Source organism: Notolabrus celidotus, chromosome 10 (genome assembly GCF_009762535.1).
Source record: "Notolabrus celidotus isolate fNotCel1 chromosome 10, fNotCel1.pri, whole genome shotgun sequence".
In the NCBI taxonomy this organism is placed as follows: Eukaryota; Metazoa; Chordata; class Actinopteri; order Labriformes; family Labridae; genus Notolabrus; species Notolabrus celidotus.
In genome coordinates this window covers 15993136-16012391 of record NC_048281.1, presented here as the reverse complement: position 1 = coordinate 16012391, position 19256 = coordinate 15993136, and the positions used below count along the sequence as shown (strand labels likewise).

Below are 19256 nucleotides of genomic sequence, written 5' to 3'. Positions count from 1 at the left end.
GATGTGTTAAATTATCTGATTCCCACTTCCTACTTTATTTCTGCTAAGCCACATTATGTGATTCACTTCCTTTTGAGGGACCTGTAAATGCTTGCTTTCAGTCCCAGTGGCATTAAAAGAGGCTTCAATTCACAAAAGGCACCTTAACTGAGACTGGAGTAGAAATGTGTGTGATGTGTCTGTAAAGTGCAACAGCAGTTTGTGCACGAGGGAGCCTTCAGCCACTTGGCTTCTACAATTAACAGCTTCAAAGGAGTACTCTCTATACCACAAATTCATTGAACCCTTTATTTCACTGCTCAGAGGCCCTTAATAGATACTATGATGTGCTGTAATGTTTACAGCTTCAGACTCAGCGTTAGCTAGGTCTAAAAGCTTTTTTTATTTCCACTGCATTTCTGTCTGTTCTGCCATTCAGACTGTTGGATGAAGTGCATGTGCTGATTCTTTATCACATATTTTTAACCCCAAAAAGTGCTACGAGAGCTCGCAGATTGTAGATTCTTTTGAATGTTAATTTAAAGGCATTACAACCCTAAAATGCAGGCAGTAAACTCTGTTTTCTTTAAAGTTGGAGGTCCAATTCTCATATTACAAACTGCAGATCATCTCATTAGATAAAAGCTATGAAACACTCTGCTCCAGCTTATCATTCTGGAAAAGATGAAGTGCCGTTTAAAGTGAGATACAGTATAGCATAAGAAAATTATAAATCTGTTCTGCAGGGTAAAATTTGCGGGGGGATTTAATTTGCATTTTACTCCACATTATAGATTCGCTGTTATCTGTGAAATTACCATTATCAGAGGGGATCTGATGGAAATCTGTTTTACACCGGGGTGGTTTCACACTCTGGGTCGTCTCCACTCAGTGTCACCACTAGGGGACACCCTCGTAGACCTGCAGCCTGACAGTCTTACAGAGGTACAATAATGGATCTAGGATGTTGTACTTCACACAAACACGCTGTGAATGTTTCTGTTTCTGTATGAATTAACTTTTTTGATAAGACAGCATTATAAGAGCGTTATATTTTATCTAAGGAAAGTACTGATGTATGAAACATTTCCACAGTTTACTCATTCATCACACAAAACAGATGCAGTGGTCTGAGTTTTTGCTGCAGTTCATGTCTGAGGAACACAAGGAAACCAAAGGGCCCCAGAAAGTAAAAAGCTCCCAGGGCAGTGAATAGCGAGGCCACTTGAGCCCTGCAGAATGTGGCTCCTTGAGGCTTGGACATGTGGTGGTGTTTTGTCAGAGGAAATGGGATGTATTTGCATGGACAAATTCATCAGAGCCGGGGCCTTTCCCAGATCATGGGGATCACCGTGTTTGAATTGGCTGGGCTCAGAACGGCCTGCTAGGGGCCTGGGCAGCCTGCGGTCACAGTGTGAGCCTCTGCGGCTGTGTGTGTGAGTGTGTGTGTGTGTGTGTGTGTGTGTGTGTGTGTGTGTGTGTGTGTGTGTGTGTGTGTGTGTGTGTGTGTGTGTAGCTGTAGGGCTGTCTGGCCTTGCCTCTTGTAGGCACAGAACATCTGCACACACAGCATCTCCAGACTGCCAGTCCAGACTGCCAATCCTTTGTTACTGAGAAACGAAAATGGAGGACTTGAGGAGTGATGTGTGCGTTATGAAAAGTTCACAGACATGTTAAGACAAAATGTTAAAATTATTTTTCTTCTTTATGTAAAAAACACCATTTATCTACATCATGGCTCTCAATCTTTAGAATCTTTGATCAGTTAATGAAGAAAATCACTGATTAAAGAAGGACTTGCACTACATTTGTGCAATTTGTTACACATTCTGAATCTAATAATTTAGCTTGTTTAGCTTGTTTGATTATGGGATTACTACTTAACTTGAGTAAAGGATCTAATTTCTCAACATCTGTTTGCCTGTACCCTATTTCTAATTGGAAGTAGGATTAATTTGAATGTAATGCTTTTTATAATTCTATTCCATAAACTCACCTAATAGTCTCAATCTCAGATTTAGTATTTCTTATAAACTCTCAGGTTTCTAGAATTTTTTTCCCCAGGAAAAGGTTTTTTTTGTTTAAAATCTGACAAACTGTGTGGTATGACAAAACAAGCTAATAGCAATATTCTCCCATGAGCTATCAGGGGTTATAAGGTCAAGTCCTTCATGTCTGTCAAGCAATTTACATTGGTTTTCCTTCTTCACGGGAATCCACAGTAGTGCCCCTCTGCGTCTCCCTTCATGTTCGGAGATCCTCCTGTGCTGAAGTGACAGGCTTCTCCCTACGATATGACACATTTGGCTCTTTGTTCTCCCCCAATAGAAGTCTCTTTTTTTTTTCATCCCAGTGGGCAAACAGCACACTCTCTCCACTCCACTTCCACACTTGCACTCTCTCCCCCAAAAGAGACACTCACCAAGTAATACTTTTGTTCAATTTCTCCCCTAATCGCAGAATTGGAGAATGTTTTGAGTCAGCAGTGGGATTTTTGACAGAGCCCCACACATCAATAGCGAGGAGCCAGCTCTCCTAAGTCACATGGTACAACATCCTTTGATAAATGCAACACTGTGTTGTGTCACTAAAAGCCAATTACACCATGCTTTTTATGATTGATCTGCTCTGACAGTAGTGGATGGCATTTAAATCAACAGCCCCCGGAGCCATCTCTAGGCATAAACGGTGGTGGTTATGGAGGGGTGGGGTGGGTGGCGGGGGGTTATGGGTGCTTTAATCTCATTTGCTTGGTTGCTGAGTTGAGTTTCTAGATCACATGTTTTTGAAAAAGAGAGCGGGAGAGCGGCAGAGATATCCAGCGAGCGTCTGCTCACTCAGCTCGGCGAAGGCTGCTCTCTCTTACAACTTTGATTGTCCCCCGTGTCGACAGCTCGATCCACAGCTTCTGAAGTACAAGGCGCACACTGGCACTCATAAAAGCATGTAGGGAGGTGTCATATTGAACGCAGGATTGCTTTTTAATCCCAAGCACATTGACTATTCTTGTCAATAGAGCCCCAATACAACTGCCAGCTTGAGCTTTTTTTTTCCTACAGGATTCTTGCTGGGCTTAATTTTCAAAGTGAACGCACAGATGCCAAGGAAGGCTTTTTCTCTTCTGTCCCCCCTCCCTCCTCCACTTCCCTTCCCCACACACTGCACTGCCTCTCTCTGTGTTTGCCCTGGAAGTCCATGCCAAGAGCAACATGCGTGAAGCAGAAACGATCAGTGGGACGCTCCTCCACCGCCTGTTTCACGAGACTGACTGACCTGATGGGAAACATTCCCCTCACCTCCTCTTCTCTATTACTTATTAATTCTTTTATCCAAAAACACTTCTTCTCTTTAATTTTATTTTCATTAAAAGTCCATTTGAGAGCACAGACAAAAGTAGAAATGGCCTCCAGCTGCAACTAAAAACACATGTGCCCTTTTTCTTTGACTGAGTCCTCTGTCAAAGAACAAATCTTCTTCTTTCTCGCTCGCCTCTTTGGTTTGAATAATTATAACCCACATCATTAGACAAGTTCCACACTGTATCTAAATTAGAAGGTCTTCTTTCAGGCCGGACATCACAGGTGTTCCCTTGGTTTCATGTCTCGGGAGGCAGAAATCTTTGAGGATACTGACTATTAACCCATGCTCTAATCATGTAGTCAGGAGGGGATATGAAACCCGCCAGAAGAATGAATTAATTCGACCCGCCAAGGAATACATGAAGAAAAGCAGCGAGTGTCCATTTGCAAGGCTTAGGTACAACTGTCATAGTTTCTCTCATCGCGGCGCAGCCCCTTCATCTCCCCCTTGATGGTGTCATGGAAGTGAGAGGCGTGAAAGCACAGTGACACTCCACGAGCCCGTTCCACTCGCAGCCGCTAATTCATCATGACAAATGTGCTCAGATGATCTGGCCCAGCAGCGCTAATGGGGAGAGGAGAGAGCGCACTTCATTTGCACAAGACCCACTCCAATTAATCCATCCAGCTTTACTCTGGGCTAATTGGAGCAGGGCCCTCCCTGCCTGTGTGCTGCTAATACACCCGACACAGTTTAACAGCTCCTGTTCTCAAAGATCATACTCTTTTTGTGTGTGCTCGTTTTTTATTTTGTTTACATCGTGCCAAAGGGGCGTTGGAGATTGTAAAATCTGTCCCCGTGTTCCTTAACACATAGCCCGCTCACAAACATGTGTTCATAAAGAGCAATTAACTGCTCATGTTTCAATGTTCTCATATTTTCCACTTCCCTTTTTTCAATTTTTAGTTCCTGATTCAGACCCTGTGGATCTTCTTCTAAACACATTTCTAACAAGTATAAAAGTGCATGTTTTCATGTGACAAAATATCTGAATTTTAGTGTATTTACCAAATGCTAAATGTCTAAATGGGGAAATAAATTAGTAGATAAATAAATAAAAGTTAGCAGATAACTGTCAAATGCCACATCCTCACTAGCTTAAAAGACGGTTTGAGTTCTTTTGAAGTGCTCTCACATCATATGTTTTGGCTTGTTTTGACTACAGCATGTGTGTGTGTATGTGTGTCCATGTGTGTGTGCGTGTTTGCCCATGAGACACCACATTGCTTTGGCTCACTGTAAAACCTCTGGCACAAGTGAGGAATTCTTTGTCTAAAGTTAGAAGAGGTCTGGCTCCTAATTAATCCATCATAAATTGATTTTGATCTCTCTCAGTGTTTGATTGATGCTTCTAATGCACACTTGATGGTTCAGAGTCCTCTAAAGAAGTCAGTTACTGATCCAGTGTTTAAGTTTTTGGCTCCTTGTCAGACTATGTCCTTAAAAACCGACATGAGTTCTGAAATTTCACAGCAGAAGCCGACTTCATATTTGCATTTTCAAAGTTCTTCTGCGTGCTGGAGAAAATCTAGAACAATTGTTGCCCTGTCACTTCGGCTTTATCTTAAAAACTTACAAAGGTTTTCCTCCTTGCCATACACGGCTGCTTGGGTAACGCTGCCTCCTGTGTCTGCAGACGTATTTTTCTAAAGGTGTGTGTGGCACATCTGTGCAGCTATTGTTTATTCATGGAGTAAACCCTTTGAAATGTGTTAAGATACTTCCCACTCATTATAAAAATCCTGCCACCCATGGATTAGGACTTTGATGTCACCAATCCTGCTTCAAAGGCTTCTTTCACTGCTATTAATCACAGTTTAGCCTCTGAAGATATAGCCAGAGAAAACATTTGGACATCTTGTGCAGAAACTTTGAAATGTTCAGACTGTCTTGCATATGCTATGTTCATATCCTTTCCGCTGTGTGTGGGGCTGTTGGACTGCTGTGCACACAGCTGTAGTCCTGAGTCCATGGGATTCAGCTCAGATTCAGGCTTCTTCTTAACTGTCTAATGCCGTGCTGCAGTAAGACGACTTTTAACATAGCAGAGCCTCTGCTCCCTTGTTTTCTGCATACATTGCATGTAGGAAAATAGAAAAACGTGTTTACTGCATCTTCATGTTTAATACTTCACATCACTTGACTATTTCCTTTTTCTTTACTCAGCTGTTAAAACTCGCCCTAAGCTTCAAAAAAGCCCATACATGGCTTCTTATGACTTGAGTTGTCTTTCTGCCAGTTTCATTCTCAGCCTCTGATTTAGATAAAAATGCAACAAGTCAATGCTTTGATCTGATACCATCATTTATCAACCTATAACAAAAAAAAAAAGGATTTGAGGTATGTTGTATATTATGTACCAATAGCAAGCAACAATAGTGTCGTTCTTGCATAGACTGTATAAGATATGGCTGAGTGTCATTACTGTAGCCATTGGTTTGTGAATAGGGATTTTAAAGCCCAAATTATTTCATGGTGGTCACTATATTGACAATGCTGACTTTAACTAAACAGCAAAGAGGTGGAGTTGAAGCCATAGTCTTGCTGCCTGGCAAACAGCTACTACACACCCACCTGTCAGTAAAATTAGCCATGCCTGTGATTATGCATAACTCTAAGCCTGCCCACTACCGCCTTACAGTTGTCAGGCTGTAAACATAATTCTGTTGGAAAAACAGGCTTTTTTAAACAGGCTCTGATAGGGTTTCCTGGCTCTGGAACATAGACTGTATCATACATGGACATAGTCACCGTGACATCACCCATTGATTTCTGAAGCAGAGGTCTGAGGCATGTAGCCAGTGGCCATATTGGAAATGCTGACTCAAACTAACTTTTGGTCAATCTAACATGAGGCAAAGAAGTGGAGTTGAGGCAGGCCTTTTGCCTCTTTACTTACAGATACAGTGTGCCTGCCTGTCATTCAGGTCAGCCATGCCCCTAATTATCAGACACTTATATAACTGATGAGTTAAAAGATTCACTACAGTGTGTGCAGATAGAGAAATTAGCTGTTCAGACCAAAATTGATATTTGAACCAGACTGTGAACATGTTTGTTTTTGCTGTAAAGATCGGCTTTTTGAATTGTTGTGTATGCTGCTGGAGCCGGCCTTAAAGGGACACTTGAGGTACTGCAGTTTATTTCATTGGCTTCGTTTTAAGACACAGGGGATTGCTACTTCAGTTCCACCTGGAAGTGTTATGTCAATTAAAACGGTATAGATTTCAGCAACATTTTTCCATCAATCATTATTATTTTCTTTTTAACTTAATGACATCAAAGGGGTACCTTGTACCATCCAATGCTCATATGGCATTCTGACATTTGGTTTGTATGGGATTCCTCAAAGAAGCATTCTCAGGCCCATTTCTTTTGATTGTACATGCCTCCACTTGAATTTTAAAGTACTTTTATTTGTTAACAAAGTCTTAAACAACCTTGTTCCCCCTTACAACTGAGATCTGTCATTTAATGTTCCAGCCAGATCACCTCAGGCTATTCATGCTTGTCTTTTGAATGTTCATCTGGTTTCCCACACAAGCAGTGGTTCCCACAACAAGTCCTTCTGTTTATATGCCCCAAAAGTTTTGAACTCTGCCTCTGCCTCTCCTTATCAAAATGGCTAGCTCTCTCTGTATGAAAAGAAAAGGAAAAACAATTTTATCTGAGTTTTAATCTGGTATAATTTGATAGACTTAGTCAAAGATTTTGGCCTTTTATTTTATAATAGTCTTATCTCTGGTGTTTATTTTGAATTATATTTAACTAAATTCACTGATTTTATTCTTTTAATTTCTGACATGTCATTGTTCTATTATTTTTTAAGACTTTTAAAAAGTTGTTTTTTGTTGTCTGTGATCGTGATCATATCTATTTGTTCCTGTGTGAATCACTTTCAGCTGCATGTTTGTGCTGTTTAAATAGATTTGATCTGAGTTAAGTTTCAGGTGAGACAAACTGAATTCAAACATCTCTGCTCATGACTATTTCATATCTGTGGCTCTGAACAGGGAATTTGGCGACGTCCAGAGCCCGGGTCACTGCAGCCTCCAGATCTCTGCCTCCTCAGCTCGGCTCAGGACGGACCAAGGTGAGAAATGTGTTCCTAGACAAATCACCTGAGAACAAACATAATGCCTTTTTATGAGTAGCTCACAGGCATCGCACCATAAGAAACCCAGTAAAAACTTGTGCTGCGAAGCATAGCCACGTTAATTGACTACCACTGTTATGTTTGCTGTCTTGCTTGTGGTGATGCAGCATTGCCATCTGGCATTTGGTGTCTACGGCATAAAAGTTTTTAGGACTTACAAACTGTTGTGTTGTTAATGGGCACTCTTGTATTATAAAAATGTTTGTAGGTCCAACAGCTTTCAGACACTCAAGAGGCAACAATAGTTTCATTAGTACAATAATTCTTAATAGAGCAACATTTAGATGCATTTTTAAGAAGTTTATTATAAATGTTGGAATCCATATAAGCCAGTTAACTCATATGCTAACTGAGGTTCTGCACAATTGACAGAGCCTTTTTATGCTTTCTCTTGAGCTTCTTTGTGTTTTCTTACAGCTCATGCTTTCTTTTGTCTAACCTGTAAACTTACACTCCAACAGTTTCCTTTCACTGTCTATTTTGTGCTATTTAAGGTGAAGATTTGATCAAATTGTAATGTCTGTAAGACATACAACTGAGAATATCTTTCATAATTTAAACCATCTGTTTGATTGGACAAACAGTCAAACAGATGGCATTATGATTTACAGTGGAAACAAACCTTAAAGGTGACTTTCTTGTCTATCCACTTCTCTCGTCCTTCATTTCCCCATCCTTCGCCAACTTTTCCTGTACTCAAAGTCACCGAAATACCTGTTAAAGGTAAGACTTCAAAAAATAGTTTCTGAAACTGAATGTATTTCTGAGTTACAGACCAGTTAAAAACTTCAAATTGTCTGTGAAAATACATGAAATCAACTGATCAGCATTGTATTCCAAATTGAAACTGGAACTGTTTTTTTCCTCAAACTCTGAATCCTGTGCAGCTCTTTCAAACATCAATCACAGTCTGGCTTTGGAAAATGTAAATGACTTCTTTTGAACTATTTTCTCACGCAGCCACAAAATTCTTAATGTAAACAAATGCTCTGTGATATATCTTTTTAGATCATAGAAAAACTGAACGTGGGACACAAACACAGGCTGAAATAACTGGAATTATCTGTTCTACTTTCTTGAACTTCCCATAAGCACCTACTCAGTTATTCTCCAACAAGAAAGGCCGCCTTAATAACAACTCAGTGTGATTGATGTAATATGTATGCCATCATGTTCTCAATCAGAGTTGGGGGAAAAGTTGACAGTAACTGGCTCTTCTGAAAAGTTACCAGTACGACCACTTGAAGTTGTGTGATGGTTGTTAGAATAGTTAACTGTTGGTACTTTTTATGATCTGCATTCAAAGTAGCAAAGTGTCAAAGCGTCCGGTTCCTCCCTTCATGTAACTCAGAGAACATTTGACATACCTTTCTTTTTCTGCTCTAGGACAGAATAAAATTTTAAGGTATGCACTTTCCTTCATAGACTTCCTATAAAATATCCATTGCATCATTAACTTTGATGAAGCCATGAACTGCGAGGGCCATTAGAAAGCTCATATTGTGTCCTCGTTAATCCACCGTCGTCGGGATGACTGTCTGCTTGGTGACGGCTAGTCTCATTACTCAGAATGCTCTGCAATTTTCTCATGCCCCTCAGCAGTGCAGAATTATTCTCTAGATTGTTAGCTTTAAGTGTTTATGGGGCTCTGTTTTACAGACGGCACAGTTAGTACAGCTGTGTATCCCCAACTGGCCCATTTAGAGGAAGGAGACCTGCTGTAATAACACCTTTATCTCCACAGAGCCCACAGAGGACGGCAGGTTGCACATAAACGGCATCTCATCGTAATCTGCCGCCTTCACAGCAACTTACCTGGCCTGAATCTGGACTGTTTATCAATGCAGTGTGCTCATTCAGGTTGTTTGTGTTCAGGTGGACACCATGGAGATGATGCGTCACCCAGGAGAAACCACCAACATGAGGAGACAGACTGTGGCCTCCTATTTCCGCGTAGGTGTTGTCTCTTTTATGCTGCCTGACTCTCTGACAACAAAAAATTGTTTAAACATGATGTAAACTGCTCTGTTCAATTTGAAGACAATATTTGTTTTGGCTTAAACAAATTGTTCTACAGTATATTTAAAAATATCTCATATCAAAGGCTTGTATCAATTTATTATTCCAAAGATTGATGGTGTTACTTGAATCCTGTGTCTCTTTCAAGGTGTTTTTCTTCTTCTATGAAAGGCATTTCTAAATTGTTACTAATGTACAAAGAATTATCAACCAATGAACCACTCTGGCAGATGTGTAAAATAAAGTACTTACATGACCTTTCACCATCCTGAATGTAACATAAAGAAAATATGACCACTTGAAAAAAAATGCAAAGTGGTAAATTAGGTCATCATCAATTCCTACAAATTCACTGTAGTCTAACCTAATTTATCTACTTTAATGAAACACCAAACATGTCTTTGAAAACAGCTGAAATCCACCACAGAAATCATTTTTATATTTTTCCCTTCCTCCAGCAGTTTTCAGATAACAATATTATTACATCAACTATAACAGCAAATTCAATGAAATCTAAATGAATTTATTGTTAATTCCATCAGTGACACAACACTGTAACCACTAACAATGTTGCTTTCAGTTTTGTGTTATTATCAGAAGCTACTGTCACTTCCTGGTAATTAATTGTTGGATAATATAATTCTTCTGTGCCTTCTCACTGTTAATTTGCTTTTCATGAAACAAAACACATCCTGAACATATATCACTGTGAAAAAAGGAAATGACTGTTCTTCCTGGGCTACTGAAGGGATTTTAATGTGAAACACACTGAAGATGTGATGAGTGTGCATTTACAGTAAATCACTTTCACAGCGCATGATAAAAAAACCAATGTGGAGCAGAGGTTTCAAGGAGAAAACAAGGATGCTCAATGCCATTATGTGATTATAAATTACTGAAGTTATTTGGCATGTCTCAGTTGATACAACCATCTTAAGTAAAATCTGAATTAGGCGCTGTTGTAGCTCAGTTGGTGGCTCAGTTGGTAGAGCAGGCACCCCATGTACAGAGGCTAAAGTCCTTATCACACAGGTCCTCCTCTTTTCCCCTATGCCCTGTCTCTCTCAAGCTATCCTATCAAAATAAAAGTGGGGAAAAAAGGCAAATACATTATCTCTTCATTACATTAAATATTACAATAATATAACTCCTAGATCAACGGGTAGACAGACAAAGTAAGCTGCTAGCTGGTAAACATGGAGGACTTTTGAGAAGCTAAAGAGACAAATGTTTCTTTGAGGAGATGGTGGAGACCAAAACAGCTAAAATGAAAAAATAGTTTGGAATTAAATTCCTGGGTTGGCCAGAAAATCTTATCAGAGGAATAATCATGTTTATGTGTTTGCTGGAGGTGGAATTTTGCAGTAGGTTGAACATGTACAATAAGAAAGTCATATGTTTATGATATAATATATTCCTCACACTCAGCTTATTTTAAGATAATCTTTACTGCAGTTGAACAAGAAAATGTTGCATTATTTTGTATTTTATCATTTTTTTTATTATTATTTTATTATTTATTTATTATTAAAAAAGTCTGAAGAACATTTTTTTAAGATGAAGCTCAGACTTTATGATTAAACTTATAGAGCTGGACTGTTGATGAGTTTTAAGGTTATAACAGTTCACTGCTCCGTGGTTTTATGGTCTGTCTCTACCCACTTCTCATTGTTTTCTTTTGTGTGTGCAGTTCTCTCTGATGGACCTGCTGTCCAAGATGGTGGTGGGTAAGCCACACTTTGTGCGCTGCATCAAACCCAATGACGACAGGCAGGCACTTCGCTTTTTCAAGGAGAGGGTGATGGTGCAGCTGCGCTACACGGGGATCCTGGAGACGGTGAACATCCGCCGACAAGGCTACTCCCACCGCATCCTGTTTGAAGAGTTTGTCAACAGGTACGAGCGGTGTCCAGACACGCAGCACCTACACACACACACACACACACACACACACACACACACACACACACACACACACACACACATGCTGAGTGCCGACACAACCCCAGAGATAACGCAGAACAAGTGAGTGGTGCTCAGCATCACACAAAAACACGGGTTCTTTAATTAGATAGGGGTACAAGTTGAGCAGAGCACGAGGCTGACTAATTGGCAGTCATTAGTGATAGTGCAAGACTAAATCCTACTTCTCTTTTAGCTCGGCGAATACTCCAATCTGTAAAATATGGATACAATTCAAACAGGGAGGAACTGTGATTAACAGGGGTGATGCATTTTAATAGATTTCTTTTTGCTATTCATAAAGAGTTTGTTCTTAAACTCGGTGACCTGAAAAAGATGAATTCTGGTCTCTACATGTCCCATTGGTACGAGATTAAAGCAACATTAAAATAGGATTTCATCATTAGGAGGACTTTATGTAAGGGTGTTGTTTTTGTTTCTCAAAATGTGGGACATGATAAGTTAATGTTAATAAGTGTAACACACAATTTTTATCAAGTGTTGACCCACACGTCCTAAGCTCTGTTCGGGAAAAACGCACATGCTTAGAAAAGTCTGTAGAAAAATGCGTGGAAACTTATGTTTGATCAGTTTTCCTTTGAGAAATAATCCAGCCACCTCTAATGTGGAGACTTTAATATGATATCAAATTTAATTAAATCTGGCTTGTGGCCTGTAGGAAGGAAAGCTTTAGAGATGACTGGTTAGTCTCACTGCTTCAGGGACGCTTTGAAAATTGTGCTTAATTTTGATGACCTAAAACTTTGAATGAGCACTTTTTTAATTTTTTATTTGGAAGTCCTTATTTTTAGAGTTTTATTATTTTAAAAGCTTCTTAAACCCAACCCACGATTTGACTGTTTACTTCACAACACCTGTGCAAGTGTGTGAATGAGAGGGTGTATCAGCACTAAGACTACATTTAAACCTTGCTTTTGAATCCATATCATCCTACCTAAGCCAGGCAGAAGTCATACAGACAGACCTGAACGGCTAAACTGCAGCTTTAGTGAAAACTGATTTAAATTTGTGCTCTCATATCAAAGGCTCGTCTGATGTTGCCAAGCAGTGCTTTGTATTTACCATCAAAGAAATAACAGGTATCAACAGGAATTAGAATGAAAGGCTGTAGACCGAGGCGGGGAGGCGAGTTCAAAGAAGTTTTTCTTCTTGTTGTTGTTCTTCTTTTCTGACCAACTCCAGAACACAAGAGATGAACCAGTCGTTTTGGAGCCTTGATGTCCCTGAGCAAACATTTTGAGCCACTTTGGTCCTATGCTGGTATTTTGTAAACTACAACAAGAGGATCAGTGGACGGATCCAGACAATGTGAGCGATAAACATGCAGGGCAGCGCTGATGAACACTGATAGGCCCGGGCTGATGGGCATTTTCTGCGGCCGTTGAAATAAGAGACGATGATTCATTCAAAGGGGCTCCAACAAAGAGCCTCTGTTGAAGACTCATGTCTCAGTCAGGCTCATTTTTCTGCTCTGACTGAGCAGGCCACCTTTAAGCTGTGGTGATGCTTCCACTAGTTGTGTGGAAAAGTTGTCAAGTTTTTAGTCTCTCCTCTCAACCACTGAAGGTAAATCGCTCCATTTATCAGTTTCAATTTATGCCGCACCAAATCAAAACAAAGATTATCTCATGTCACTCTGCACACTGAGGCCATTCAACATGCTTTACAGGGTAATACAACCTAATAACACATAATAAAAGGCACAGAGCTGGAGTAAAATAATTAAAATGTGTTTAAATTCTTTGAAATAGCTAAAGTGCAAAGTGCAACTAAACTGGACTATAAGAATATGTTTGCAGATCTCAGAAAATATGTGGTATGATATGTGGAAAGTATTCAAACCACAGCACAGACACATAGATGGAGGGAATTTATTTTGTAGAATAAATTTAAATCTGTGATTACAACCCAGATCAAAAATAAACAGATTAATCGCACAAAGATAAAATATTTCTGGGTTAGTGTGCATGCAGTTTTCTACAAAGTGTTGAGTTATGTGATCCCTTGATCCGGCCTTGTTTCATACCTGGGACATTTAGAAGGAACTGTACATGCAGAAGACCTGCAGCTACAAAGAATGACATCACTAAGAACTGGCTAAAGACTGAAGCACCAAACCACAAGCAATGGCTGTCCATCAAAGATGTCATCTTTGTGATGAAGAATCTAACATATAGGCTGAAATGAAGCAGGATCATTTTGTAAAAAAAGGCTGGGGAAATAATTTTAAAAAACAACAGAAAAGTAGAGATAAGCAATGGATGCTGTGGAAGGGAAACATTGTCTACTCCACTGGCTTGGTGTATTTGTTATTTACAGTTTTTCAATCCTCCAAACTTTTTATTATTAATCTTAACCATTGCATTCCTTTTTCTTACATATTTGTTCAGTGTCAAAACCAAAAAATATATATATTTTGCTGCAGGCTTTAACTGTAATATCCACTGTGAGCGAACACTCCACAGGAAACACGTATTTTAATAGGCAGAGACCTGGAGTAGTATCAGTCCCTCTGGTAGACAGCCATCTGCTTCCACCGGCTTGGCTGAGGAATGGGATAGATGAAAGAATTATACCGCACTGATGATGGTGGTATCTGAAGAGGGGGTTGTTTGTTTTTTGACATTTTCTTAATGAATCCAGGCATTGTAGATTCACTTTTATAATACACATTTCTCCAGTTATCCCATATTTTGCAATTTACAACAAATTAGTATAAAAGAATGATTGAGAAACAGGTTGAGAAAGTCTCAAACGTAAGTGGACACTTCAACCTGTCAGTGAAGAGGCAGGTCTGTGAGGATCTGTTGCTCCATGACCATTGGTGAATAATTTTTGGACCTTACCGTCTTGAATTTGTCTAATCAAAGCTTCTATTTTACACCTCTGAGTTCACAGAAAACACAAACCACAGGCAAAACATGTGTTTATACATAATACACTTAGCAACAGCTACATTCTGCTGAAGTCTTTTCTGCATTGTGATTCTAAATGCACCAAATTATAATACATGTTGATTACTGACCCTGAAAGGTGCTGGTAGATGAATATTGTTACTTTCAGACAGATGCAGGCGAGCTGTTTCCCTCCGTTTCCTGTCTGTATGACAAGCCAGCAGGCTGTTGGCTTCAGCCTAATATTTATAACTATTTATAACCAGGCAGACATAAAAGAAGTATCAATCTTCTTCTCTAACTCTCTTTTCACAATCTGGTGCTTGTGAGTTACATCAGAGTAAGATGTTTTATCACTTTTACTGTTAAACACACAAAAGATTATGAGCTATCTACATAAATAAAACCATTTGTATTTGAAAAAAGTTATAGTGGTTAGATTTTTTTAAACTCTCTAAAAACTTTTTTTTACCCTTTACTTCTCAACAGATATTACTACCTTGCATTTCGGGCTCACAAGATGCCTGAGACCAGCAAAGAGAACGCTGTTGCTATACTGAAGCGGGCCAGACTGGAGGGCTGGGTGCTGGGCACGACAAAGGTAATGTGAAAATTACATCATGAAATGAACAATAAGGAAATCTATGATGTTGTTCCTCAATAAGTAGAAACATTTCAATAATTTTCATGTAGTAAAAAAAGTTGAATCAACTTCTGATAATACAGAGATGTAGAAACTTTCTAACCCAGGCTAAACATGCTGTCAGGTTTTCCTCAGGTACTACCATGTGGAGCACCTGAACCTGCTGCTGAGGGAGGTGATCGCTCGGGTAGTGGTGATGCAGGCTTACACTAAAGGCTGGCTGGGTGCCAGACGGTACCGGAAAGAGAAGGAGAAGAGAAACCATGGAGCCATCGTCATCCAGTCAGGTATGCAAGAATCAACCTCACAGTTTTAAAAAAGTGCACCTAAGTCTTAATAATGCTAGTTAATGTAGGATTACATATTTCTTTATCAGGTAATGATACGACAGGTGCAAACTTGTTGTGAATCTGACTACTGTCTTCTGGTCTATTATGTGCCTGTGAGTCTTCATAAAAGAGATGAGTTTGATAACCACAGCTTGACCTACAAGGGTTAAGAGCAATGCTTCAGAGCAGACAATAAAACCACAGAGAGTTCAAAGGGATCCATCCCTCTGCCACCTGGTTTAGCAGTGTTTTGAAGTGGGATCTTGTGTAGTATGTGCAGTCTATTTTGTTTCATAGAGGCAGGTCAGCAATCTCTTGCACACACACACACTCACACACACACACACACACACACACACACACACACACACACACACACACACACACACACACACACACACACACACACACACACACACACACACACACACTGTCTCTTTCTCTCTCTGCAGCTTGGAGGGGCCATGTTGCCCGGCAGAACCTCAAGCAAATAAAAAAAGAGCGGGAAGTGGCCGCTACTCGTATTCAGTCAGGTAAAGAAGTGTTAACATTTTTTCCTCTGAAGTTATATATTCAAGTGCCGACCTCTGGAATTTCTCATGTCGCCCCATGTCCGGTGGAAATGCGCGCCACTTCTTCTTTTTTAAATTTTCAAAAGGAAAAGGGATAAAGGCCTGAGAACCTTACATCTTTGTGAAACACCTTTTTGATCTCAATGAGTAGCCCACGAAACAGTAATAATTAATTAATAATGCATAAAGAAAAGCTTTTGAAAGTTTGGGCAGCATTTGGTCCCCATGTTTCAGAAGAACAGTGCATACTGAGATCCTTTTTTTCCTTTCATCTCTTTCCCAGTAAAGGCAAGAGAGGGGCTTATCCCTTCTGTTTCCTCACGACTTCCTCTCTCAAATTCCTGGCCTATTACACAGCTCTCACATACCAGAAACAAGATGCCTTTTTATACTGTCAACCTTTTCATCTGAAATGTAAATTAATTCTTACTCAGTGTGCCTTGACGAAGATCAAAGTGGGCACATTAACCTTCCCGGGCCCACCCCCCCCCCCACCTCTCCCTCCTCCTCCTCCTCCTTGGAGCCTCTCACTGGAGGACAGGGGAGGGTGCCAAAAGGGGCAGGAGAGAGGAGGGCAGGGGGAGGAGATTTGGCATTGTTTCCCCCGGCTCTCCTAAGGGCTGCCCTCATCTGGCACATGGAGCATCTCAGTCGCCTGCACACCTTGTGTAAATGTCCTCCATTAAACCCTTGTAAATAACGCTGCAGAATGGGTAAACATGGTTCTGGTGTGAGGAAAGCCTCTCTGTGTCTGCTGTCTTTCTTTCTAGAGAAGTGTGTTTGTGTGTGGCCGCTGGGGTTCAGGAAGGGAGGTGGGGTGGTGGTGCAGGGGGGGGGCCCTGAACCTGACATAAGTGGGGCCTCAGCCCCCCGGCAGAGCACTCCAGCACATTCACATTGTGTGTTCTCTGCAGCTTATAGCCTTTGAGGTGGGCTGCATTTGCATTCTGAAAATAAACAGATGCCTTTCAAATGTATGAGCCTGGTGGCTTCTCAGATCTCAGCAGGGCCTGAGGGACATGCTCACCATCGATCAGATTAGACCATGCAAAATAGAAGCATGGCTCAACAATGTACTTGAGCTTTCTTTTTCTGCGCATATAATTTTACAAGAAAAACACAAAGCCGGTAGACAGAGAGAGTCAGCAGTCTGAGTTTACGTCCATCTGAGCCCAGTGTGTCTCAATAATCACACAGTGTTTTCTCTCTGCTGCACTTCTCTTTTATATGGATGCTACACACATTTTCACTTTCCTCAAATCAAATAAAGTATGATTATTAAAGGCTGTTGAAGCACTTTAAAAGAGGGTTTGTTGTATTTAAATTTCATCAACTAACTTGCCACTCTGACCTATATATTCATCGTCTAGATTGGAATAGTTCTCTGTCCTTGTAATAGGATGTCTGACATTCTTATCGTTTGCAGTCTACAGAGGCCATCGAGTGCGCAGGGACTGTGGACCCCAGAGGCACAGATGTCACCCTGGGGCGGGAGGAAAGACCACCAAGGAGGAACATACGGGGTGAGCTTCCACATCTCTTGTCCTTCAGAGTTTGTTCACTTTGAAAGAACATTTTCCTGCAGTTTGGTTATTGTGTGTCTGTATAGCTTTCAACTAAAACAAAATGCCCCCAATGTGACCCAAAAATGAGAACACCCATAGACAACTTCATGAGCAGATCTCACATGCCCATCACTCATTTTGAGCCCTGCTGGACATTTTTGTGTGGCCCTGTTATGTTCTGTTGTTTCAAGCAGAAGAGAAAAGCTCCTCCCAAAGCACCACCTCTTTTAGTTTTATAAATGTAATAAATATCTTTCCACCAAGATACCACACTTGTCTGACCACAAATGGGGTTGGGCGCTGCACTGGTCTCCAGATGTACAAGCTGAAGACTTTGTGTTTATTCAGCATATGGTTAGGCTGGTCATTAAGAAAGTATGCGCAAAGCAGGAGAGCAGCCACCGACTGAACAGCAGCACACGTGGTGTCCGTGGCGGCTTTTCGCTCCATATTTAGCTTCTCTCTGAACCACAACTTACACAAATTTTTCTAATGTAGGTTTCAGATTACATACTATGGATGTCGCTCTGACAACATATGTTTGAATGGTTTGTTGATGTGCTGCAGGTCAAGAAAAGGGCACCATAAAATCATGAGAATGACAAATATGTTGAGCTGCATCGTAAAACAGTGCACAACTCTCTCAGAGGATTTCACATGTATAAGAAATCAAACATCTTGGGTGACTTTTGGTCAAAGCCGTGCATCTCTCTCCAGACTCAAACTCCAAAATACTGGATTTACACATCAGAAAATGTTATGCTTGTTGTATACTCAAACCGAGCAGAGCCTCATCTGGGATTTTTCTCTCCGTGTTTACAATCATATTCCTTGGTGAGAAAAACTTCAAACCTCCACTTAACAATTCTGTTTAATCAGTGCTGGAATCTCTCCATATAGATTTATTTTGACATGATCTGGCCCATTTTCCTCCTGTAAGATCTATGTTCTCACCTACATGCTGTTCTTTTCCCTTTTGATATCACTCCTCTCTGCCACGCATGAATACTGTGTTTGCATCCAAACAGCAAGAGCCTCCCGTTGCATCACAAAATCCAAGGTGGATGAGATTTTGTTTTTCTAGACTGAAATACATCACTGCAACTGGCATGCAGCATTGTGTTCGCAGATGTTGTCTCTTTTGGTGTTTGTTTTTCTAAATAATTCAAATGTATGTAATCACAAAGAATAATATTTCTTACTTGCTCTGTGCAAATGGCGTAATCATGAAAGCAGAGCTGTTTTACAATAAAACAAGCAGTCAAATACCTCTATTAATACTCACTTAAAAAGACACAGAGGGTGTGTGTTGTTTTGTGTTCATCTAAGTTGACAATGTTTCTTACTTTCACAGGTCTAACATTCCAAACAGCAAAGACTCACACACGGATCACATATACAGAGGAAATGTAAGTAAGAGAATATCAATGAGTGTTTTCCAATGCCTGACTTGAGACGTGTATGTAAAATGCAGCTCCTCTACAAAGCAGCTTTAACCCAGATTATTCTTTGGGAATTTTTTTGAGTCCTTGAGACAAAAGAGTTCTCTTGCTCCAACCTCCATCTCAGTGGAGAAGACAGGGTGGTACGGGGAACGAGAGAATCAAAAGGCTGGAAATTCACGGCTGAGAATAAATGCTCGCTCTTCCCTGAGGTGATTTGTCTTTGCGCTCCTCTTTCTACAGATGTTAGACCCCTTTTTTAGTAAAGACCTGAGGTTCTTTGGTAGCACTTTGATATCCTGCTCGGATTCAAT

General features: G+C 40.4%; 1 protein-coding gene across 1 annotated transcript in view; it reads left to right on the top strand.

The window, feature by feature from the left end:
• myo3b (myosin IIIB) overlaps window positions 1–19256 on the top strand; it is a 65631-nt gene that overhangs the window by 26273 nt on the left and 20102 nt on the right. Inside the window, exons 23-31 of the mRNA XM_034693981.1 lie at window positions 7353–7432; window positions 8198–8218; window positions 9371–9448; window positions 11205–11410; window positions 14881–14992; window positions 15159–15321; window positions 15816–15896; window positions 17362–17458; window positions 18855–18909. Coding sequence (XP_034549872.1) covers window positions 7353–7432; window positions 8198–8218; window positions 9371–9448; window positions 11205–11410; window positions 14881–14992; window positions 15159–15321; window positions 15816–15896; window positions 17362–17458; window positions 18855–18909 — 893 coding nt within the window. The remainder of the gene's footprint in view (window positions 1–7352; window positions 7433–8197; window positions 8219–9370; window positions 9449–11204; window positions 11411–14880; window positions 14993–15158; window positions 15322–15815; window positions 15897–17361; window positions 17459–18854; window positions 18910–19256) is intronic.